Source organism: Mytilus californianus, unplaced genomic scaffold (genome assembly GCF_021869535.1).
Source record: "Mytilus californianus isolate M0D057914Y unplaced genomic scaffold, xbMytCali1.0.p SCAF_8, whole genome shotgun sequence".
NCBI classification, from domain to species: Eukaryota; Metazoa; Mollusca; class Bivalvia; order Mytilida; family Mytilidae; genus Mytilus; species Mytilus californianus.
In genome coordinates this window covers 40,295,418-40,322,234 of record NW_026262734.1, presented here as the reverse complement: position 1 = coordinate 40,322,234, position 26,817 = coordinate 40,295,418, and the positions used below count along the sequence as shown (strand labels likewise).

The 26,817-nt window shown below is 31.4% G+C and overlaps 1 protein-coding gene and 1 long non-coding RNA gene across 36 annotated transcripts in view; one reads left to right on the top strand and one right to left on the bottom strand.

The window, feature by feature from the left end:
• The window catches only part of LOC127712519 (Na(+)/citrate cotransporter-like), a 99,031-nt gene extending 75,881 nt beyond the window's left edge, over positions 1 to 23,150 (top strand). For 2 of the 3 annotated variants that reach the window (XM_052219000.1, XM_052219003.1), the window contains 8 exons: positions 4,704 to 4,796; positions 5,540 to 5,644; positions 9,207 to 9,325; positions 11,086 to 11,112; positions 13,229 to 13,392; positions 15,043 to 15,204; positions 17,348 to 17,485; positions 19,727 to 23,150. In XM_052219000.1, the coding sequence (XP_052074960.1) occupies positions 4,704 to 4,796; positions 5,540 to 5,644; positions 9,207 to 9,325; positions 11,086 to 11,112; positions 13,229 to 13,392; positions 15,043 to 15,204; positions 17,348 to 17,485; positions 19,727 to 19,927 (1,009 nt within the window). In that variant the 3' untranslated portion in view covers positions 19,928 to 23,150. The remainder of the gene's footprint in view (positions 1 to 4,703; positions 4,797 to 5,539; positions 5,645 to 9,206; positions 9,326 to 11,085; positions 11,113 to 13,228; positions 13,393 to 15,042; positions 15,205 to 17,347; positions 17,486 to 19,726) is intronic. The other variant, XM_052219002.1, reaches the window with a different exon arrangement.
• On the bottom strand, positions 5,824 to 9,167 carry LOC127712533 (uncharacterized). Of its 33 annotated transcripts, none has more exons than XR_007987140.1 (6): positions 7,307 to 9,167; positions 6,968 to 7,263; positions 6,845 to 6,887; positions 6,765 to 6,807; positions 6,556 to 6,598; positions 5,832 to 6,512 (listed from the first exon to the last, which is right to left on the bottom strand). It is a non-coding gene; the product is annotated as an uncharacterized LOC127712533 (long non-coding RNA). The 33 variants fall into 33 exon arrangements; XR_007987147.1 differs by lacking the exon at positions 6,765 to 6,807 and having other exon boundaries at positions 5,832 to 6,641; positions 6,968 to 7,091; positions 7,135 to 7,177; positions 7,221 to 7,263; XR_007987138.1 differs by lacking the exon at positions 6,556 to 6,598 and having other exon boundaries at positions 5,832 to 6,388; positions 6,432 to 6,469; positions 6,684 to 6,887.
• Positions 23,151 to 26,817: the final 3,667 nt, after the last annotated feature.

The following is a 26,817-nucleotide window of genomic DNA, read 5'->3' as shown; positions in this document are numbered from 1 at the left end:
AGATAAAATAATCAAAACTTTTAGATCTTACAGCTGTTTTCGTATTTGATTTGTTATATGAGTTTGATGCATTAAATTGACAGCTTTTAGTTTGAAAATATATAGGACGTCCTCGTAGGATATTAACGAGGAAGATACAAACTGCGAACCTAGTGATTATCTGATAATGCCCCCCCCCCTTTCCCCAACAAACGGTATTTAAAAGTATAATGTAGGAGAAAAAAAAAGCCAACATTCCGTTATCATATATATCTAGTTTATACATCTTTTTTAATTATCGAGTAATTTCCCTGGTTATTCAAAAATTAACATCACATGGATTTTCGACAATTACTGCAATAATGATATTATAGTGTGAAACAAAATCACCATAGATACCTGATAAAACAAATAAAGGTACTAATGTGTATGCTCTAAATACCCTCTTAGACTGATAAAGTCTATATAGTTATACCCGGGCAAATTCTATGGGAAACCCAAAACATATATTATCCTAACGTGGCTTTCCTACCGAAATATATAAATATATATATAAAAGGAGACACAGTTTTATCTTAATAATTGGAGCTATGTATCAAAGATCGGATCCTTAGTTTCAATATTATTTTTAAAATTTTGTCGATGAAAAATTTAGAAACAAAACTGTCAAAAAGCTTACTTTTTACAAGTATCTCACGATGTCAAATTAATTGCTTCTCGGATTTATTGTAAACTTGTAGACTATCTCACTGGGTAAATGTTATTGTGAATAAACCGTATTGTATATTATAGAAATCATCCTTAGCAAAAACGTTAATATTATAATGATTGAGAGCGACGGAGAGAAAAAACGCATACGTTTTAAAAGACTCGGTGTCATCATACATTCTTTTTGGTGCAGTAAAATTGATATCGTTTAAAATTATCAAGTTTTAAAACAAGAGGTAAATGTGCGACAACTCCGAAAACAAACTAATTATCAAACTATTATACTATCTCAACAAGAATACTTTTTCACACTTTTAGCCTTAACAGTTGTTCAATAGGTACATCAATACAACATAATTGTTGAGTATACGTTTACTGCATTTAATACGTTATTCATATTTGTTTTTATACACATATATATAATATTGATATAAATAGAAATAAAAAGATTAAACAAAAAACGTCAAGTAAAAAAAAAATCAAATATTGTTGAATATACGTTTACTGCATTTATTAAGTTTTTCATATTTGTTTTTATACACATATATATATATATGATATTGATAACAATAGAAATAGGAAGATAAAAGAAAACGTCATGAAGTAAACAATAATGATATAATTAATCAAACTGTAAATTCTTTTCTATACCATGTCCAAACACATTCCCTCGAAGTTTCTTCCATGTTTATTAGTTTTATAGTGTCAAGTAAAATCAACATAACATACACCATCTCTCTGTAAGGATATGCATTTATGGATAGGTCAATGTATTCATTGTAGCGACGACACGCTGTCATAAAAGTTAGTGAAAAAGTTTGTAGTAATTACATTCATTTATTGAAAGTTCATTAGTTAGGGGAAAAAACGTATTTCATTATTTTTTCAAATTCACAAGTCAAAGGCTCTTGAACTTTACATATGTAGAATGGTTTGGTAGATCAAATTATACCGTTGCTTTTACTACATTTGTAACATTTAGCTACACTAAGCATGTTAGACGTTTGACGATTTGACAACGGACTTTTGTTCAAGACCGTAGTTCAACCTCTAGATATCTGATTTTGTTTTTATGGTCTAAGTTGTTGACGTTAACACTACAATAATTGTAATTCTTTTGAATTCATTAGTCTTCACTCCTTTTTATATGAATATATACAAACATCTGGATTTTCTAGTCCATGAACTGTCATGATCCATCCGCATCCACAAACACCTCAATAAAATTTCAGAAAAAGAAAATGCTGGAGACTGAAAATTGATTACATATAACAATATAACAAATGATTTAAGGAACTCAGTGTTTAGTTGCATTTCTCGGTACACAAAACTAATGAATTCTCGAATGCATATTTCAGCAATATGATTGCGAACACTCTTTTAAGAATTTAAAGGAAATAAATGCGAAAAAAACAATGTTGCAATATTTTGTAATGTATATTAAGCATGTAACATAAACAAAACAAGAGGAAGAGCTGTGATATAAGATAATAACCATCACTGGAAGTAAACCAATCAAATTTTCACCATTTTGTCCTGTTTACAAGATTTCGTAACCATGTCACCTCAAGTTTCCAACATATTTTATAGAATTAACACTAAATAAAAAAAAATAGTGCTTTGAAAGTCCAAAATATGTTTGCGACTCAGAATTTTTTTACTGCAATGAAATTTAGGATTAATTTCCTGCAACTGTCAAATTCAAGGAAATATTTTTTTTTTTCGACCCTTTTTCGTATGAAACCAGATGTGACGTACTATGATCATGATGATTTGGTGGTACTACACCTAAATATAATTAAACCTGTAGGCAACTTGTTTCCTAAACGCATACAGATTGCTCAGAACTGCAACTTTGACAGATTTGGGCAGATTTTAAGTATTTAATTCTAACAAAAAAGTAATTGAAACCAAACGTTGTTACAAGTAAAGCACTGGTTTGGGTTAAGAAGACGTACTGGTATGTTTGGTTTAGGCTGTCCGTCGATGCAAGATGCAAGATAAAACATGTAAAATATGCAATAATGTATCGACAAAGTGAATGAATCATGTATACCAAAGAACTATATTTCAATTTACAGATATATACGGTAAATCTTAATACGTTAACAAACCTTCAAAGAATACCATCCAAACTCTTAAAAATTCACAATCCCTATAGATTTAATCAACTACTTGGTTTTGACTCTCTGGTGAAACAAATAAAGGCAAAAATGGTCACACGCACTTTTGTAAAATCAATGACAATACGAAGATAATAAAGTCTGTAAAAATTCAAATTTTATACATAGTACGATTGATTAGCAAAATTTTTTTAGCGTAATAATTTAAAGTGCTTACACTTTAATGATTATGTTCTTTCTTTATATGCTAGCAAAACTAGTGTGCATTCCTATGAGATCAATATATATTTTTAAAAAAACAATTCTGTGCTAGTTTCATGCATGAATTTGAGTTTCTTTATTTGAATAAAGTGTACCTGCTATTTGTTTATAGTCCAGAAAACAAGTATTTATCCTTTGATGTACATGAAAAATAATTCTCAAACGTCTGCACATTTTAAGTTGCTGGGTCTTAACTATGGTTTATATTAAAGCCGAAATTGCACAATGTGATAATGGTGTTGTATTTTCGGATCAGATATGACATTGGTTTCAGTATGTTATTGTGATATTTTTAATGTTAACAACCATTTACGAATTCAAGTGAACCTATATATTAAATGCAAGCAAGCACTTGTTAAATTCTTCAGGTTCAAGTTAATAGTATGTTTCATTTGGAGTAAGCTTTCAAATAAAATTAAACATCATATAAATAAATTATTTTCATAATAGTAATGTTAGCCTAACTACCGAGTTAAATAAATGTAGGGAAAACACATTTCATATTTTAATGCAACACTTATTGTTCTTAATATGTGTAGTTTTTTGTCTTTGTTTGTTTGTTTTCATTCAACAAATATCATAAACAAAAGCACAAACGCACATGACATAAGCACTGGGTACATAGTTGGTTTTTAACTCATAAGGGAATTATTTATAAATTATTTAACGTAATTGCAATCTGTAAAGAAACCTGCAGCTGCAAATTTAAAGTGTTTTTCGCATTTAGGTGATTACTGATTGTTATTTTGAATTCTATAAATCAAAGGAGAAGGTCCGGTAAGAGCTAATTTCGGCCTAAAATTCAAAGTACATCTGATGAAAGATATTTGACATTTTTCAAAACTTAAGTGTCTACTTCAGTCGATTCAATTAGTTTATGTTAAAGATTTGAACTAATTTGGTCATTAAAGACGCCGAAATTCAAGCTTTATATGAAAAATCTATCAAATATGCCATAAAACGTCACTTTTCAGATGGTTTTTGTCTAAAATGGAAGTGGCCGCATTTGTGTTCAGTCTCAACATTTATATATGTCAGGTATTATCATTAAATTCAACATATATATTTAAAAATTTACTCTGAACACAAGTGCGGCCACTTCCATTTTAAACAAAAACCTCTTAAAATTAGCACAAAATTGTGAAGATTTCAGTATTTTTGCATGACATAATGCTAGTACATGATGCATTTCCATTGTATTGTCAAAACAGCCCATATTTATGTAACGAAAGTATTCTACTTTCCAATAAATAGCTAAAAGTAAATATTTTTAACAACTTTGTAAAAACGCCATATTTTTGGACAACAGAGTCATCGAATGCATATAAAAAAAAAATTAAATTATTTATGTGCAAAGACATCATAAGAATATAAGTAAATAAGACAGGTACATGGTCTTATTATTCAAATGGTGGCCTGATCGCACATGGTCAAATTCCTTTTTCAACTGAAGGCATTTTATGAAAACTATGCAAATCATATGATAGTTATTTTTCTCGAAATTGAGAAACCTAAACATTACGATATCACCAGTACGGTATAAGAAAATGGTTGGTCCCTTAGTTCGCGATAGCTTACTTTATATTTAAGTATAATATGATATGATAATATACTATTTTTCTGTCGTTGTAGATGTTTTCCTTGTGTGGAGAGAGGAGAGGAAGGATCGTACGACAACGTAAAGAAATTTTTGCACACGGAGTACCTAAGTTTAGGAAGCATGACGTATGTTGGTTTCTATTTGATTTTCTGTAATCACATTTGCTGCACACAAATAGTTCAACGAAGATTGAATGAGAGAAACACATATGCACAAATCTTTATATTATGCCGAGAGGCAAATTTAGATATCATTTTCTTTGATCAAAAAATCTTAAAACTGCAATTTCGTTTATTTGTTTGTTTGTTTGTTTGTATGGGTTTCGTTTATTATTTAAGTATTTTGAATAATTCAACATATAAACAGTAAAATTACAGAAAAGTAACTTATCGTATATGCATTAGATTTGTCAGATTTTCATTTTGAATAATGCTCCAATAAATCAGACTAACTATTTACGAATTTGACAAAACATTTTTTCTGACGAAATTAGTTCGTCATCAGAATGGTACGAGTAGGATAGGTATGTGGGTAATATTCTTCAATACGATGCATGAAAAGTCCAATCAAAAACCAAATTAAAGAGTATTGAAGACCGCAAACATTCCGCAAAATTTTAGCAAATACGACTTGGGCAATCTGCCAATGGGGATATAAAACTTTAGTGTTTGGAATAATTTATATATAAACATATAAATATATAAACAGTAAACAAATAGAAAATTAATGTATCAATGATATCAACACAAAAGTGCTGACCATTGTGCTGGTGATATACTCAAGGACGAAACCACCATCAGCAGGAAAATCTATTTAGAAAAAGACACGTTACTTCTGTTACCTTAATCTAATTTACATTTTTTTGTAGATTTGCAGAAAAGATGGTACTTGGTGATTTTGTTCTTTTGGCAGTTCTTTGGATAACAAGAAATCCGCAGTTCGTTCCCGGATGGGGAGCATTATTCCCAACAAAGTAATATAATAGTATTTTTATAAAAATATATACGCACAAACATCGAAACAGACATAACACAACAGCATGAACAAAGACAATAATGACAGCTAAAAGCTGTCAACAATGGGAATGTTTATATAATCATATGTTAAGTTGCAAAATGCCTTAGTCTAGATTAGTTGCGAACAAATATGAGATAACCAAACATCTACCACCAACAACTTCATATGAAAAAATACATAAACTGTAAACGGCTACCAACACAATCATAGAAAACAATACATAGACTGTAAACAGCCACCAACACCTTCATAGAAAGAAAACAATACATAGACTGTAAACAGCCACCAACACCTTTATATAAAACAATACATAGACTGTAAACAGCCACCAACACTTTCAAAGAAAAAAAAACATAGACTGAAAGCAGCCACCAACACCTTCATAAAAAACATAGACTGTAAACAGCCACTAACACCTTCATAGAAAATAATACATAGACTGTAAACAGCCACCAACACCTTCATAAAAACATAGACTGTAAACAGCTACTAACACCTTCATAGAAAATAATACATAGACTGTAAACAGCCACAAACACCTTCAAAGAAAAAAAACATAGACTGTAAGCAGCCACCAACACCTTCATAAAGAACATAGACTGTAAACAGCCACCAACACCTTCAAAGAAAAAAAAACATAGACTGTAAGCAGCCACCAACACCTTCATAAAAAACATAGACTGTAAACAGCCACAAACACCTTCAAAGAAAAAAAAACATAGACTGTATGCAGCCACCAACACCTTCATAAAAAACATAGACTGTAAACAGCCACAAACACCTTCAAAGAAAATAATACATAGACTGTAAACAGCCACTAACACCTTCATAGAAAATAATACATAAACTGTAAACAGCCACCAACACCTTCATAGAAAATAATACATAGACTGTAAACAGCCACTAACACCTTCAAAAAAAATAATACATAGACTGTAAACAGCCACTAACACCTTTATATAAAACAATACATAGACTTAAACAGCCACCAACACTTTCAAAGAAAAAAAAACATAGACTGTAAGCAGCCACCAACACCTTCATAAAAAACATAGACTGTAAACAGCCACTAACACCTTCATAGAAAATAATACATAGACTGTAAACAGCCACCAACACCTTCATAAAAACATAGACTGTAAACAGCTACTAACACCTTCATAGAAAATAATACATAGACTGTAAACAGCCACAAACACCTTCAAAGAAAAAAAACATAGACTGTAAGCAGCCACCAACACCTTCATAAAGAACATAGACTGTAAACAGCCACAAACACCTTCAAAGAAAAAAAAACATAGACTGTAAGCAGCCACCAACACCTTCATAAAAAACATAGACTGTAAACAGCCACAAACACCTTCAAAGAAAATAATACATAGACTGTAAACAGCCACTAACACCTTCATAGAAAATAATACATAAACTGTAAACAGCCACCAACACCTTCATAGAAAATAATACATAGACTGTAAACAGCCACTAACACCTTCAAAAAAAATAATACATAGACTGTAAACAGCCACTAACACCTTCAAAGAAAATAATACATAGACTGTAAACAGCCACTAACACCTTCAAAGGAAATAATACATAGACTGTAAACAGCCACTAACACCTTCAAAGAAAATAATACATAGACTGTAAACAGCCACTAACACCTTCGAAGAAAACAATTCATAGACTGTAAACAGCCACTAACAATATTTCAATTGTGTTTTCTTTACAGAAATGTAGTAAGAACGTTTTTTGTGATGAATATTTTGTTAGGGGAGAATTATTTGAACATCTAATTCTATATGATTGTCTGAAAGAGATAGCCCTGTCATGATGAATAGTCTACAGTGGCACTTTTATGTCGGAGACTAATACGAAACATACAAAAAATTGATGATATGCACGGACGAGGGTTGGATGTTAAACAAAAAGGATATTGGTACTAAAACCAATAATTATCTGATTTTCATACTTTAACTGTATTAATCTATTACCTACAAATAAACTGTAATCATAACAAATTGTTCACTTTTATAATAAGGTAATACATTTCGGATACAATGTTCAAATTGTATTTTTGTTATCATGCAAAAAAAGTAAAAAAATAAATGTATTTTATTGGCTGAATAATAGCCCGATCACCGGACGTATCTACGATTGATTGTATGAATTACACAAAGATCCATTTTGAATAGGTACATGTTATGATTCAGTTTATATGTAGCTTTACATGAAGCGAAATAAAGGAAACATTATCCAAAGTATATCCATGAACTCTATGCTACTTTGTAATTAAATACATTAATATGGAAGAAGTTGAAATCCATAAAATTCTTATTTTTTCCAATTGGCAAAGCTGAGATATGTTAAACTATGTCAGCGCAAGATTATGTTTCATGTAAAAGAACGTTATAGGGGGCTACAAGTACATGTTTATTATATATATATTTCTGGCCTGCATGAATTTAACTGGGTACCAAATATCTTGAAATTCGGTATTGATAAGTCAATATAAATCTTTATAATAGAGTGATTTTAGGTAGCACTTTGTAAATACAGCTGTTTCACAAGCCACGCCTCTTTTGGGGAGATATATTATATTCATAGATATGTTAATTTGTTAACGTACTGGTTCCCAGATATGATCTCTGTGTTTCATCTCATAGAGACATAACTTGAGAATGTTACCAGTATATAGAAAAAAATGGTAGCGCCTAAAATTTAATTCTTAGGAGGTCGAAAAGTGGAGGTAGGGGTAGTATAGCATTTTAGTAAAGTTTAAACTCTTAGAAGTTCAGGGCATATAAATGTTGAAAATATGCCGCACAGCCCTATATTTTGACCTTTGAATAAAATAGTAGTGTATATCAACTTTCCGTTCAGGGATATAATTTTTCACCAAACTTCCTATTAAAAGTGGCACAGTTTTAGCCGCAAAGGGAGTTCCTACGGGAAATTGCATTGTCTATATTAACAGACTTGCAACCTATAACACTCGTCGATCAATATCGTCTCGAACTTCGGCTTAAAATAGTTTACACAAATGGTATGTCATATAATATTCAAGAGAAATAACCACGTGTTTAAGGAGTATTTACATATAAGTGTTTTAAGGACTGCTATGTTGGATAACAACAACTATGATTTGGTCTTTTATGGAATAAATTGTGACAGAACAAAAATCAATGATTAAGTGGGAACCAGTTTTATTCTTTAGACTGTAAAGATTTATTCATGATAAAACGTTAACAGCAGGAACAATTATTAAATTATGTATATAAATAAATTTAAGGCAAAAAAAGTTGACAGATGTTAAAATCTAATGAATCCATTATTAAAATACAAATCCAGTAAAAATAAACCTGAGTGAATAGCATGGGTTAACTGGAACATGACGTAAACATCAGGCAAACTACAACCCGAGAAAAGTGTGACTAAAAGACATTTCAACGAGACTATTATTTCGAAACTTATTTCTAATAGAATGAACATTGACAATATTGACAATATTGCTTTTAAAGGTATATCACTGATTCAGTTCCTGCTATTCTTATGGCTGTAGTACTTTTTATTCTTCCGTCACAACCTCCAGGATTCCTGAGAAATCAACAACTCAATTGTACGAAAGCAACATCACAAGGTAATGTAATGTGTTAGAATAGGGATTAACTAAAGATATAATGTCAATGTAAATTAAATTATCACATTCAAATTCACATAAACTGGCAACTATTACGGGAACAATATCTCAGTTAAACATTTGGTGATCAATTGCCATATTTCTGCTTTGGTCCAAGGTTTTTTTTATTGAACTAAGTTTGAGTTTTTGGGTAAAGATTGCATGAAATGCAATCAAAACCCTATGGTACTGACTTGATATCTAATTCTTCCAAGGTTGATCACTAGACTGCAAATTAACATGCATAAGAGATATGTACATTATATATTATCTATTCTTCTATCCACATCAGTCGTATAAAATAAGGTAACGTGTATAGGGTATCAAAAGTTATTTCAAGGATTGTAATTTGAGCTTGATAACATATAAATGATACGTTTTATATTTTGTTTTTTAATTAGATATGCATTACTTACTTTGTTGGAGGTGAGAAGTTACTTGTTGTTTCTTCTGTTTTTTTGGTCTCATTTTTTCAAAGGGGTGTCTTTGTGGCTGTATGTATCTGGGAAGTGGAATTGTAATATAAATACATTTGTAAATCTTGCGTCTTGAAAGAAAACATTGGTTTTAGTCTTTTGAAAGACGAATATAGCAGTTTGAAAATGTTTAGTTTCTCTATATGTTGGTATAGGTATAAAGGTTCCTTGTTTACTTGTGACCTATCAAAATTACTTAGTTAAAGCATTGTACACCTTTCAATCGTTCATATAAAACATTGGATTCAGTATTAATTGGAATTGTTCTTTTTCTGGTATTTTTTCTATTATCAAAGTGTGTCGGTTAAGTTTCTAAGTTGTAAATAAACTCATCAGTACCAGGATTAAAATACATGTATAATATATCAAAACTAAAGAGATGTGGTATGATGACCAATGAAACAATTGTCCATTAATGACAACAGACAAAGCTATAACATACTATAGGTCACAGAACGGCTTTAAGAAATCCTATACTATATACATACATGTATGCAGTGCTTTATCATTCATGATATCATATGAGTGTGATTTCTATGTTATGTATATAAAAATAAGGAGATGTGGTATGATTGCCAATGAGACAACTATCCACCAAAGTTCAAATAAAGTGGTAGTTAACAATGATAGGCAACCGTACGGCCTTCAACAATGAGAAAAACCCATACCGTATAGTCGGCTATAAAAGGCCCCTACACGAAACATATGAAATAATGCAATTGAGAAAACTAAAGGCCTAATTTACAACAAAACAATTTACGAAATACAAATATGATGGATCTGAAACTACGAAAACCACTGAACTACAGGCTCCTGACTTGGGAAAGGCACATAAAGAATAAATATAGTTCATTAAATAATTTTCTAGATAAAAATAGGTGCTTTTAGAAATATGTGTTTTCACAAAAATATCTAAAATGTTTTACTAACTTTGAGATACTGGTACAATATACTAGTAAATGTTCGTTTGCATACCTGTATATACTTTGTGCGACCCATTAAGGTAAGGAAAGGTACGTTTTATGGTTTTGTTCAAAAATGATGCGTTTTAGGGCAATTTTTATTGCAAAGATAGATTATGATTCATACAAGTTTGGAAAAGATCAAGGGTCATTGCTACTCTTGTGATGGTATCTATATTTAAGTTAAGAAAAGAGGATAGGAAAAGACCAGAATGAGGGCTAGTGATATTGATAGTATAATTATACATGACAAGGGTTCACAACATATTATTATACCTCTCAGGTTGTAGGTGTTGCGGCAGAAACCTAGGTACTTAATCACTTCACGTACAGGCGTTACATATTTGAAGACATAAATCATTGCTTTTAAGTCATTTTCTTTAAGCTATTGTACTTGTTTGCAGTGCTTTCTCTGTTACTGATCCAGTGTTTTTCTTTTATAATAAAGAAGTATATCTATCCAAAAAATACATTTTATCGCTCTGTTTGTACACCAAACGGCAAATTGCTTAATGTAGTAGTATATTTTTCAATTCAATTAGTTAATGACCTAATGACTCTTAAAATGGACACAAGGGGAGAGCACTGTTGACTATATCAAGATAACACATAACTATAAAACTACTAACTTGGTGAACTGTAGAACATACAGATGTTTCTCATTGTTTTGAACAAAACATGATCATATTTATTCATTGCATATTGGTTTTTATGCCCCCGCCATAGCGGAGGGACATTAAGTTTTACCCTTGTCCGTCTGTACTTCCGTACGTCCCGCAATTGGTTTCCGTTCTCTAACTTTATTTAATTTTTGTTTATAATGTATAGATATACATTATTCAGTTTCGTCATATTCGTCAATGTGATTTCGACTAAAACAAACTTATCAAAACTTTGGAAATTTAACAGAGTACAAATAGTATGCAATATCAATATGTGTGATGTTTGTTCAATGACAATGCTTTCTACAGTTGGTATATATATCATTGTATTCTTTATTGAAAAATGGGATCATCATCTGTTACTTATTGCTATTTTAATCAAGATTATGTTTTGGTGATATACGTATTTATATACTTTAAATAGCTTGGGTCTACATGTTTCTGATAAAGGTTAATCTTAGAAAGCACCCCGGACACACACAATTTTAAAAATGTTTTCTTTTGTACACTAAATCACGCCTTTCTGTTAAAATAAGAACATTAACGGTTAGTGCCAATTTTCTATAGATGCTATAACCATTCAATGCCTTTAAAATATTTAAAGCAAATAAATTCAGCTAATGGAGATACATCTTGAATCTTTATGCTAAGGGAATTGCGATAGCTTAAAAAGATTCCGTAAAGAAAAATGATTTTGTATAAAATGGCTGACATATTTAAATTTAAGTGTGTCATTAAAATTAGGATTGTATTATTACGTACATCTGTGAACCTTCTTACAAAATTATAATGTGTTGACGTCGCCAGGAGAAAAGCAGGATGCTAATAAACAAAATATTGAGCACTGAATTTGGTCCAAATTGTAAAAAATAAGGATAGTTGTAGGATAAAGTACAACACATACCATCTTTGCAGACGTAAGGAACAAACCCCACATTTTATCAGACACCTTACATGTTTCACACACATGGTCGGTTTCGTTCTGAAATTGCACACATAGATTACTCACTTGTTTGTCCATGATGTGCTAGTATTTATTGTCTACAAAATAAACTTTACAATCCGAAAACCCTCTTGCTTAGTCACTAAAATCGAGCGCAACCTAGAAGGTGTACTTGAATAAGTCCATTATGTAATTGTTTTAACCAATATCTTTACTTATATAATTGTTTTAGGGAAATCATTGGTAGCACTGCATGCAACAATTCTCTAACTATTAGGCATCGAATTGTCAAATGTAGGAGTACAAGGGGGAAAGGCTGCGAATTTTGTATAAAATTTCCATATGTTTAGCACTAAAACAACAAAAGGGTACATTATCTTTAACTACTTTTGTCCCATATTAATAAAAGACACAATGTTTACGTCTTTAGGTTAATAATCATCCACAACTGTTGCATGGCTGGTTCAGAAAACACATACATGTATATGAATTAATATTCAGCACAAGGCAGCGGGTCATGACTTACAATTTCTTAATTAGATATATTTTAAATATTATTTGATTATACTTTATAAGTAGAAAAACATTAACCATTATGACATATTTATAACAATCATGAACATAGAAGTTGTAACGCTTTTGTTTTAAATTAATATCAACGACTATATTATATCTTAAAACAATTTATTTATCAACTATGAACAAAACACAGGAAAGAAATAAGTGTTTAACAAATTAAATCTACATTGTAAAATAAGTCTTACCTTAAACATAAAGAGTTTTCTTACAATTTAAATGATAAATTTAAATTGGATTTACAGAAGAGGACGAAGCAATTAGTAACGATGAAGTTGTTGTTGAGTTAGATAAAGCTAAAAAGGATGAGTACGTACCTTTACTGAATTGGAGAATAGTCCATGAGAAACTGGCATGGGGAGTTATACTGCTCATGGGTGGTGGCTTTGCTTTAGCCGATGCATGTAAGGTATGTACATAAATGGCTAAATTCAATTTATACAAACATAAAACAAACCTACAGGGCGGATGGGGGTGGGGTGGCATATAAAAAAATGTGACATGTTTAACATATTGATCATCTCAAAAGACGTCATTAGCAGGCTGGCCTCTTGCAATGCCAAAATATAAGTATTGGCAGGATTTACGGCCATACTTCGAAGTGTTCATAAATGTCACTATAAAAGTGTAATATACATTTGTGCATTTTTGAAATCAGTATGTAATTGTACAACAATAAGATGTTGATATCAGCTAATGGCATTTGGGTCTTAAAAAAGGGGAGAATATATCAAGGAGCAACTAAAACCGACAAAAAGACAGTACATAGATAAAGCTTAAAAGATGAGTACGTACCTTTACTAAATTGGAGAATATTCCATAAAAAACTACCATGGGGAGTTATACTGCTCATCGGTGGTGGCTTTGCATTAGCCGATGCATGTAAGTTATGTAAGATATCAGCTAATGGAATTTAGGTCTTAAAAAAGGGAAGAAGATATCAAGGGGCCACTAAAACAGATAAAAACAGTGAATGCTTAAGAAAGGAAGCAACAGAATGAAGATCTTTTTTTAGGAAAAAGCTTTCAAATTATTTGAAATAATCTAAGATGTGCAGGTGGTCATTCACGGAGTCTCTTTTGTCAGTAAATAGGATTTGTTTAGTTTGTGTCCAATTTGTCCTGTAGCTGATGTTATCTCCCAAAATCAGAATGACTCGCCGACAAAACATCACTGATTAACTTGAAATAATAATGTAAATGATTGATGATAATGAATAACAATACTAGAATGGCTTAAATGCTGTGAGATATGTCTAATGTGATTAGAGATTTTATCTTATGAATAAATATAACACATCTTTTCTTTTCAATTTTCTTTAGTTGAAGTGCAAAATGTACACAAACCCCATTGCTCAATCACAATTTATACATAGCTAATTTCGCATTTGCATCTGTCCCATTACGGCGGTATGATCATGTGTTGTTTGTTCTTGTTTACTCTGAAGAGTTGGTTATTGGTTGTTGATGAGGTTTGTTATGCTGTCCAATTCTTTCGGTAATTTATGTTATCGGTTTAAATTCTCACTATTAACATGGCACAACTTGAGGTTCATTATATTCATAGATTTCAGAATGAGGCAAGATATAAATGGTCTTGCAGTCACACATCAACTTTGAAATTTGCTAAAATAGTTATCCCTTTTAAGGATTCGAAAGTACACGTCAATGTACAATGCACTAGAGGGTTTAAATAAATTTAAACAAACCTATCCGGTACAGACGATGGTTCTTTTCGAGCTATTTCGATACTTATTAAGAAGCGAGCTATGTATAATACAATGGGGAGCCTCGGTGGCCGAGTCCAACTTCTGTATTATTAGCCTGTAAATACTGAGGTTTTTTTAGTTCGACTCCAATCTTAATTGACTAGGAGTGTCAGTTTTCCTACCGAATGTCAGTGGTTCTCTCCGTGCACTCTGGCTTCCTCCACTAATTAAAATCGATTGTTCTGAAAGTGGCAGAAACACCAATCAATCAATCAATCAATATAATACAATGAAAAAAAAAACTTCTCGTCTCCTATTTTAACATTGACTACACTGTTTATCTTTTCACAGGCATCAGGGTTGTCAAATACCATAGCTGAATCTCTGTCGTTCTTGTCAGGTATACCTCCATGGGTCAGTGTACTTATCTTGACAATTATAGTGGCCGCCATCACCAACATCACCAGTAATGCAGCAACTACAACCATTTTTGTTCCTATTGTGTTCCATTTAGTAAGTAATGATTTTTAGACCTGAACGATAATCTAAATGTACTTTCTCGTTTTTTATATAGATTAGACCGTTGGTTTTCCCGTTTGAATGGTTTTACACTAGTAATTTTGGGGGCCCTTTATAGCTTACTGTTCGGTGTGAGCCAAGGCTCCGTGTTGAAGACCGTACTGTGACCTATAATGGTTTACTTCTATAAATTTTGACTTGGATGGAGAGTTGTCTCATTGGCACTCATACCACATCTTCTTATATCTATTTCAGTTCATTAGTGACATACGTCTATCTGCTAGTAAATTAACGTCAATATACAAGAAAATAAATTTAAAGAGTACTTTGTTCTTATATGTTGTACTGTTACACCACTGTCCATATTTGTTTTTCGTTCATTATTTGTTCATAAATTAGGCCGTTAGTTTTCTCGTTTGAATTGTTTTACATTTGTCATTTCGGGGCCTCTATAGCTGACTATGTGGTATGGGCTTTGTTCATTGATGATGGCCGTACGGTGACCAATAGTCGTAAATTTCTGTGTCATTTGGTCTCTTGTGGAGAGTTGTCTCATTGGCAATCATACCACATCTTTTTATTTTTATATTCGCACACAAAAATTTAGATGTTCAAAGGCAACGTACCTTTTCGAGTTGCGATATATTACATTTTGGTATACGCTGAAGTTAGTAATATCCAATGAGTCTGTACTCTCATTGCGGATAATGGATGCTTTTCCTGTCAACGTATCTGATCTCTCTCCGTTTAGGGTTTATGTAGTTACCTCAAGTATTTATATTGATTCGTATACTCAACGTCGAAAATTGGTTAACAATTGGCGACTCTTACATATACGTATCTATAGCAACAATACGCATGACATAAATAAAGTAATGGATTATTTCTGGGTATTACTAAAAGAATTAAAGAAAAATAATTGTATTTGTTAGTAATCAACCATCAACCATTTTTGTTCCTATTGTGTTCCATTTAGTAAGTAATGATTTTTAGACCTGAACGATAATCTAAATGTACTTTCTCGTTTTTTATATAGATTAGACCGTTGGTTTTCCCGTTTGAATGGTTTTACACTAGTAATTTTGGGGGCCCTTTATAGCTTACTGTTCGGTGTGAGCCAAGGCTCCGTGTTGAAGACCGTACTGTGACCTATAATGGTTTACTTCTATAAATTTTGACTTGGATGGAGAGTTGTCTCATTGGCACTCATACCACATCTTCTTATATCTATTTCAGTTCATTAGTGACATACGTCTATCTGCTAGTAAATTAACGTCAATATACAAGAAAATAAATTTAAAGAGTACTTTGTTCTTATATGTTGTACTGTTACACCACTGTCCATATTTGTTTTTCGTTCATTATTTGTTCATAAATTAGGCCGTTAGTTTTCTCGTTTGAATTGTTTTACATTTGTCATTTCGGGGCCTCTATAGCTGACTATGTGGTATGGGCTTTGTTCATTGATGATGGCCGTACGGTGACCAATAGTCGTAAATTTCTGTGTCATTTGGTCTCTTGTGGAGAGTTGTCTCATTGGCAATCATACCACATCTTTTTATTTTTATATTCGCACACAAAAATTTAGATGTTCAAAGGCAACGTACCTTTTCGAGTTGCGATATATTACATTTTGGTATACGCTGAAGTTAGTAATATCCAATGAGTCTGTACTCTCATTGCGGATAATGGATGCTTTTCCTGTCAACGTATCTGATCTCTCTCCGTTTAGGGTTTATGTAGTTACCTCAAGTATTTATATTGATTCGTATACTCAACGTCGAAAATTGGTTAACAATTGGCGACTCTTACATATACGTATCTATAGCAACAATACGCATGACATAAATAAAGTAATGGATTATTTCTGGGTATTACTAAAAGAATTAAAGAAAAATAATTGTATTTGTTAGTAATCAACTTATAAATATCAAAATATAGCAATGGATTTCAAAATATGAGTAGTGTGTCATAGATAATCGTTTTTGTAGATAAACTCTACCTGAGGTAGGAACTTCTTGCAGCCAAGCTTGACCAATAATGTTAAAAAAAATCTTGATATTGTAATCTATATGACTTCATTTAAGATAAATTTACATTTTTTTATGTATACATGTATAGTTTTATTTCTTTTCAGGCCATTCAACTAGGAGTGCATCCACTTTTTTTCATGATTCCCATAACCCTGAGTGCTTCTTTTGCTTTTTTACTTCCGGTTGGTACACCACCTAATGCAATAGTATTTTCAACTGGATATTTGACTATTAAGGATATGGTATGTATACGAAAATGGTAGCTTGTAAAATATACTCATTCTCAACTGAAACCAATTGGGGAGTAAATGTTAAACTGGGTCTTAAAAGGCACACCACTCTCTGTAACATGTACCCGGATCAAGCTATACACACTCAACAGACACGGACAAACACATGGTGCTACACAAATGACACACTTACATGGATAATAAAGCACATATACATTTTTACGACTCTGATCAGAAACCTTGCAGTACATTTTCAATTTAAAATTGAGAATGGAAATGGGGAATGTGTCAGAGACAACAACCCGACCAAAGAGAGCAGAAAACAACCCAAGGCCACCAATGGGTCTTCAACACAGCGAGAAAATCCCGCACCCGGAGTCTTTCTGTTCTTTAATAAATGAATGGTTCATCCTTTGTCTTATTAATTTAAGATGTAAATCTAGTGTTTCGTACAAGTATACTTTGAAACTGCAATGCAATAGCACTGAATAGGGAAATAATGAGTTATTTTACAGAATAAAAGAAAGATAATAAAAATGTGTCTGAACAGTATTTTTTTTACTTTTTCTTTACAAATCGACTATGCTATATCTTCCTTAATTTGATAAAAAATGTTTCGTTTGATAGTAATTAAAGATAAAGTATTTAGAACGGTTAAGGATGTACTCAGGTGAGGATTATGAATTTTTGTCAGATGTTCGGTCTTCTTGGGTTTTTTCCTACGATACAAGGTAAAATACTTTGCCCCATATCACCCACCTTTCTTTTCATAGAAGAGTTCAATAGCTCATAAAAAGGTCATTACCAAAATTTAAGCTGATTCTAGATTGTTTTTCTGACGATTTGAGACCCTATTAATGCCAATGCTAAATATAAGGTAAAAATCCGAGTCAGCATTTTCCTGCCATTTTTTAAAACTCAAATATCTCCAAAAGGAGTTCCATAACCTATCAATATTTTTAGCTTATTTTGTTCCTTAACTAATGTTCTTCTGACTTATAGTATCAATTTTAAATTCTAGATTTTTAAAATTTCACCTAAGTACATCCTTAATAGACACAAAAATTACATGCTCCATTTTTCTCATATAAAGCTGTAACAGTTTGACATGTACATAAAAATATCAAACAGTTTTACATAAGCTTTAAATGATATGAAGACTTTTTTTTAAACTGTTGTCATGCATTATTAATATGGATTTAGCACTTTATATTGGTCATTGTCAACGATACGCAAATGTTTTATAAGAGAGGCAAAGGATACCAAAGGGACATTCAAACTCATAAGTCGAAAATAAACTGACAACGCCAAGGCTAAAAAACGATAAAGACAAACAGACAAACAACAGTACACAAAACACAATATAGAAAACCAAAGACTGAGCAACACGAACGAATAGTTCAAGTATATCAGAATGGACACTATTTTACGGTAAATACAATTATATTTCAAATCTTCATCTGGTATGAACAAATCTCTGTTTTTCGTACAACAGAATGATAAACTGTATAAAAACATAGTAAAAATACATGAAATACTATATGAAACTGTTTGTTAAGTCATTTATTTCAGTTTTGTCCGATTTAAACAAATTCTACTGAACCTATACAGGTGTTGAAAGCTTAGTGAATTTACACATGTGGTGTGCATATAAATGATATCATCTGGTGCCTGTTTTTCACAGTCTGTATATCATACTAGAAGAAAATATGCTCCTTCATAGTTCAAGGTTTATACTTTGAAAAAAGAATATTTAGGAAAATTTGCAGAACTTAAAAAGAAATGAAAAGAAGTGGCTAATCCCTTACGGTTCTTTCGTTTCTTCAACATCACATAATACTTAATAGTCAAGATTGGACTTACTAGCAATTATATTATGAACGAATCCGTCTATTTTGAAATGCAACAGAGAGAAACAAGTGATACCAGACATATCATTGAAACTGAAATTCAAAAGAAGACCGTTATCATCCGCTCAGTACCCAGTACCTCGTTTACCGTTCATCTCATGACGTTAACTGATATGCTATTTAAATGAGCAAACATTTTGGAAATACAGAACACCATCTCGTAGATTTAATGAGTAGCAGTATCTGCAGTTGATCTTAATCAAATGTAATAGCTTTTGACATAAAAGCCCAGGAATACACAATCATCAAAGTTTAGGTCGACCCTGAAAAAAAGCCTAGGTCGTCCCAATATTTCTCTTTTTACCAGAATCAAGGTGATTTATTTATCTTCTTATATTTTCAGGTGTTTGGAGGTGCTGTTGTGAATATTGTGACAGTTTTAATCATGAACCTTTGCTTCAATGCTTACATAAGCCCCTTCTTGGGGCTTTCAGTATTTCCTGAAGAATTACGCAAACAAATTGACAATGGGACACTGCCTGTTAATGGGACATTGTTATTAGTTAACCAAACACTTAATGCTGGCTATACAATTGTACCATGATACTATTAGTATGCTTGTGTTTTAAATATAGAATGTGCCATAGAAATATTGGTGCATTCATCTTGATTATGGTTGCTGTATATAACTAGTTTTATAGTTTACTGACGTGTACATGCTATAGTTATATATATTTATATCTATATGGCATAAAAAGTATCTGTTATGGTTTATTGGTGTATACATGCTATGGTTGATATCATAAGTTAAATGTTCATGTATATATATGGTATAAAAAGACTCTGTCATGGTTAATGGTGTGAACACGCTATGGTTGATATGTTGTTTATACATTGTACATGTATATATGTAAGCTTTATATACATGTATATGGTGCTTGCAAATAAAAACTATGTTATGGTTTATGAGTGTATACATGCAATGGTTCATATCATATATGTTACATGTACATACATATATATATGGTATTAAAAGACTGTTCCGGTTTAAAATGTTATGTTAAATATATATATATGTTATATATATATATATATAGTATGAAGAGACGACTGTGATATCTGGTGAATTGGTGCATGCATGCACAATAAATAATTTCATGAACATTTCAGTATATAACTTATAGGACTGCGATTGTTGGTGCAACATTATTATATAGACCAGACAGAAAAAAATCTCATTATAAACATTATAACTATCAGACTAATTTTACACAAATGTGTGCTACTCATATCTTTCATTCAAGAATAAATTGGATTTTTTGTAAAATGTATAAAAAGTGAACTTTTTGGTCCGAAATTGTTACTCACAATTCTCTTCTACAAAACGGAATTGATATTTTGAAGTAAGAATTAATCGTATCATGATAAATATTAAATTATGAACCGTTCAACATAAGCATGACTGTCATACAAAATATACATGACGATTTAAGTTTCATTAATTAATGAAATAAGCTATCAAGCGATTGAAAGTCTGAGGAGACGTATACACAGCCATTTTGATTTATGATTAAAAAACAACAATTTCTTATTTTTAGAGTTTCCATTTTGTCTTTCTTCGTTTTTGTTTCTTTTTTCTTGTTTTTACTTTATCTTAGTTGATTTTAAATAAACATATTTTTTTTATTAAAACCTTATAAAACTTCACATAGCAGATGTCAAATGTCAATCCTAATATATGATTGAAATGTAGAATTTGATTTATGTAAATGTATTGTTTAATTGTAATGTATGACCAACATTTAAAGCATACCTCACTGACAAATAGAACAACGCATTATACCTGCTGATACGTTTGGAATTTTGTATTACATTTTCAGTATTGAGTTAAACGGAAAACATCATTTACTTAGAATCGTTTAAGATCAGATAATTTTTTAAACGGTTTCAATTGAACTAGTAGTGGAACAACCCCATGACAATCTAGGCAAAACACTGCAACGAGATCATGATGTATAAATATATTTTGGAAATTTTTACAATATATTTATTTTCAAAGTATCTGCGTTTTTGGTAAGATTGATAAGTGTTTGCTTGCTTAATGTCCATCAGTATTTTGGAGAAAAAAAAATTATATCATTATCACGTGACAATATAAAAAATAAAAATGTTGTGTGCTTTACATAAAAAAATATTTAAATGAAAATACGATTTACCTCCCCTGCAGCCAACTACAGTAACGTGTGTGCTTTCAGAGGTTTTCATCCGTGTGTTAAGTACTTTAAAGGTTTCAATGTTTCCAAATATATTTTATTTGAATACATGAGGGTCTGGATAGGGGGGGGGGGGGTCCTTCATTTCTGTATTCTTTAATTTTTTATGTCATTTTATCTATTATTTATATTTTTTGCCCATTATTCTCTATTCTATATATTTTAGCTGCTCAATTTTTTCTATTCTTTATTATTTCTGCCCATTATTCTCTAATCTTTAAACTCCAATCCACACCCTCATACATGTACGCTTCTAGCTTAACGTAACTAATGGTGTCAAGCAAAATATGCATAATGTTGTAGGGTAATTAATCTGGGTTACTTCGCTAATTCAGTATTTGGATATGCAATTAACTATTATTTTTGTCTGGTGTACAGTGGTGGCGTTACGTTGACTGAAACTTAATTGAAACTGCCATAGATTAATAAAGATCAGTCAATGTAACATATACATGAAAATGTAGAGATGCCATAAAATTGCCTGTTTTGGATAATTCTTTAAGCATATATTCTACTATATCCATACCACAATTGATCACATGATGAATGAAAAGACCAGGCTCTAACCACCCCTATTCGATAGTAAAATGTCAATTTAAGAACAACAAAGCATACCTTTAGTATGAATAAAAGGAGGTATGGGCTAAATGTCAACCAGACGACAACTCAATGACACAAATAACCATAATAAGAAAGTTGTCTTTACACTTATACCAAGTTCTAAACAGTTCCTAGTCTAACACACCTATCTCTGGTCGTGTTACAGAGTTAAACTAGTTTTTAGATTTACTTAAATACGAAACAATGATATCAATTTAAACTATATTATACCGTATCATAGTTCCTGACAGTGTATACTGCGCGAGAAAACCTGTATCATACGTCTTGAGGTTTTTTTTTGCGGGGGGGGGGGGGGTAGGGAGGAGATAAATCCTGACTATAGTCTCGTTATATTACTTCTTGTATTCACATATAACTTACAGTGTGTGTTAAGTCTAGACTAAAATATATGATAAGTTATATGTTTAGTAAGGCGATGTTTGCTTTTGTTCTTAAATCCTGGTCTTTGTAGCGGTCACGTGATCAATTGAACTTGCTTGTCGTCTGTCGCTGTGAATTACTTTACCGAGAAAGATGACATTAGACAACAGTAACTGTTGTTCATAAACAATTTATTTTGTAGTACAGGATCATTTTCGTTTTTTCTTTTTATAATATAGATTTTTAATGACATTTGTATTAAGTTTATAACTTCTCCATCAACATTCATGAAATACTGTAAAAAAAACGTCTATAACGGACGTTTCAAATGATCATGTTTAAATTTATTTATCATTATCTAATTTGCATGTTTCCTTTTAATTTCTTTTGTAGGCTCGAATATTTTTATTTATAAAGTTTTGCATTCCACTTTTGTTGAAGCTTGTTTTATATTATAGAATATATCCTAAATGGAATTTTATTGAATCTTAAGAATTTATCATTTTTATTCGCTTATTGTTCAAAAATATATTTCCCATGTTGTTACAGCCTAAATAAATTATAATTTTTGAAGTCTGGTGTTTTTCTTTTCACTTCACTTGATCATTAAGTTAGATAATCCGACATAAATAAATAGTACGGAGACGTATTAATTTATTATGACTATATAAATAATCTCTTGATTTGTCCCTCCCTTACAAAAATGAACTACCTGGATTTGTACATGAAGCTGCTCTAAAGGAAATTTTCAACCTTATGGATGACAAATGTCATGAGTGCAAACTTAATTAAGTATACTCATTATGTTGTATAATCAGATTTGGTACCCAATGTCAGAAAATGATTATTTATTCAACGTGTTATAGTTGAAGCCATATTTTGTGAATCTAAGATTTTCCATGAATGAATAAAACGAAGTTTAAGGCATATAAAAACCACTATCCAAAAACTGTATACCAGCTTTCTTGTTTCGTTTTACGGAATTAAAACACATTTTACAAAAACTATCATTTGGGTTATAATTTCAACAAAAATAAGTTCGACCCTATATGATCCTATATTCCAAATCTGAGGGGAAATGTGTGTAGCTTTGTGTACTCTTTGTTATAAGACAAGCATTCATTTAAGTGATGCTGAAACTGAAATCAAGAGCTTCTGTTGAAGAATTACATGTAAATGTCGAAAACTAAACTTTCATAACACATTGATATTTCTTAAAGTAACACCCTTTCACAGTATATAGCCATGAACTACACAGTAAAGTTGCAACACTTCACAAAAGTATTGACCGTTTACCTTACACGTGCTGAGAAATGGCAAATCAACACACGCACAGTTCTCGCCAAAAAAGGTATGGACACTAATAATTTGTGCTTTTTGTTGGCTCTGCCAAACGTAGGATAACATACGGCAAATATTTTTAATAGCATTACTTAAATTTGTTTTCGTTAAGCTATAAAGCTAACTGTTTTTTTAAAGTTTAGAATTTATCAAAGCTGTCATTTACGCGATTGAGAACAGTATAAAGGACACAATACAGTTGTTCATAATTGGTTAATTTACAAGGCTGAATACAAATAAAAAAAAGAATAAATTAATTAGTTAATAAACGTACTTTTTGAATGAATATAAAACTTCAATGGTTTTTGAAAGGAAAAATATATAGCAAGAGAGAATCTGAAAATTCCATAGAACGCGGTCATGGATAGGCAAAGGTTCCGGCGAATATAAAAGAAATGGTATAACTGGTATGTCCTCCTTATAAATTTTGGAAAGGAATTTGACTCTATTTTTAAGAGATTTATTGAACACGTATCGGACGTCTTTTTCAATTTTGGACAATCAATAAAACATTACATGACAAATTTGAAAAAAACCAAGTTGATTTTTTTTTAAATCCATTCTAAAAGGAAAAATGTACATAAAGCATCGTGTTGCTTTGAATGACAACATTTACACGTTTATAAAATTTTTGTGCATGAAACGAGTTGTGGCGGTTGTCAAATGTGTCCGTTATTTGGTAATTGTTCAGACCACACAGTGAATGAAATTGAACTTCATTATCAAACAGTGTAGTCAGATTTTTATAAAAAAAAAAGGTCATGAAAATGAAATAAAAATTTATAAATAATTGTACTTGCATTGTACATATCAATGAATTCAAAAGCACTAGTAGAAATAATATTATTCAATAATTCCATGCACAAGTGATCCTGTCACAGAAATAGAGAAAGTACATGTATACAGGGTACGCGTACTTGACATTATTCAAGTCATCGAACGGGCTTCGGGACATGAACATTCCACCTAGATCTTGTCAGTATAAAAACTTCAATAAATATGATTCAATTGGTTGTAACTAAAATTAATTATTAATTTAACGATTTCTTAAGTATTTTAAATGCATGATTTTCATAATAAAAAGGCGGAAAGCCTTAGCCTAGAGGTGTATGACCCAGACAAAGGCAACCAATATTTCTGTATACTTTAAGTTAGATTTAAATAGCCGTGACATTCAGTGTTAGATGGATTTCAGATAATCCCAAATCTTTTCTTACAAAATTAGTCATGTTACATTTGTATTAGGGGGTATGTCAGTTCGAACTTCTGAATTTCTGTTGTTATCTCTTTTGTGGTTATTTTGAGGTTTAAGATGTGCACTTAAAAATAAATATATTAATAAATTACGGAACATTTAAGTATAGCAACCAAATCTAGCAAGCAAATGAAAAATGTTAATTGAAATTTAGCATTTCAATGTCGTCGGACAGATTAATTATAACTAAACATAAACCGGTAAATACGTATGCCACTGACCGTAAAAAGACAAATCTGTAATCTCAAGACAAAATCAGTAGAGTATTGACCCTCTGGCTGACTTGTTAGATATGTATACCTGAATCAGAAAATGACAACTAGTAACTAGACATGTTATAACAGGAAACCTTAACATCGTTCGTGACCGAGAGTTGAAATCATTCCTCAGTAAAGGACCTAAATATCGTCCCTTTCAATTATTAATTGGAATGAGTGTCGTAACATCATCCACGACTCACTCAGTACTTACTGCTCGAAATGGATAAAACGCGAAAAAGCTGACAAGAAATCCTTAGATTCTTTTTTTAATTCGGTAATGAACATAGTTGATATACGTATACAACATTTTAAAGAACATTTTAGTCCTAACAACAAATATAATAGCCCTATTTCTCGTATCAAACATAAGCTAAAAGAAATCGTCGAGGAATTTTTTTTGTCCCGGCTGATAAGGCTGCTAATAATATCATTATTGTTTGACGTAAATTTTACATTTAGGTTCTGCAAAAGGAAACCACGAATTCACCAACATTCCAACTGACTCCATATTCGGAAAATAACATCTGTAACAAACATAAGCTTTAGCTGCCTCTTTACAAGCAGAACCAAATACAATGAAAGTTCCAACTATGTACTGGCTTCCGAAGCTGCACAAAACACCTTACAAATATAGATTTATTTCGTCTTAAAGCCATTGTTCCACTACCAAACTGTCTATTCTACTTACAAGTACACTTGGTACAATCAAAAACCTGGTAATAAATTCTTCAAATAAGGCCTTTGAAAATAGTGGAATTAATTACTTTTGGAGTGTCAAAAACTCGTTGGAAGTAATTGATAAATTGCATGCTTATATTGGTGATTTTGAATCTGTTCAAAGTTTTGATTTTTCTACCCTATATACCACTTTGCCTCATGACCTTATTAAGAAAAAAATCACACACCTAATTAAATGGGCATTTAAAAAGTCAGAATGCGAATATATATGTTCAAACTCTTTTAGGTCATTTTTAAGTAACAACAAACAAAAGAAATATGTCAATTGGACCTGCTTTGATACTATAACTGCCCTTGAATTTTTACTAGATAACATTTTTGTTCGCTATGGAGATTCCGTATATCGTCAAGTTATCGGAATTTCAATGGGGACTAACTGTGCACCACTTATTGCGGACCTGTTTCTGTATTGTTATAAGTTACAATGTATGACTAAAATCAGCAAAGACCCATCGAAACAACATCCGATACAAATATAACACTTTTAGATATTTGGATGATATGTTGGCTCTCAATAATGACGACCTCAGTATGTACACTAAAGAGATTTATCCGGCTGAACTGACTTTAAATAAAGCTAATACTAACAATGAATACTGTCCTTTCCTGGATCTTGATATCTTTATCTTTAACGGGAAGCTTTAAA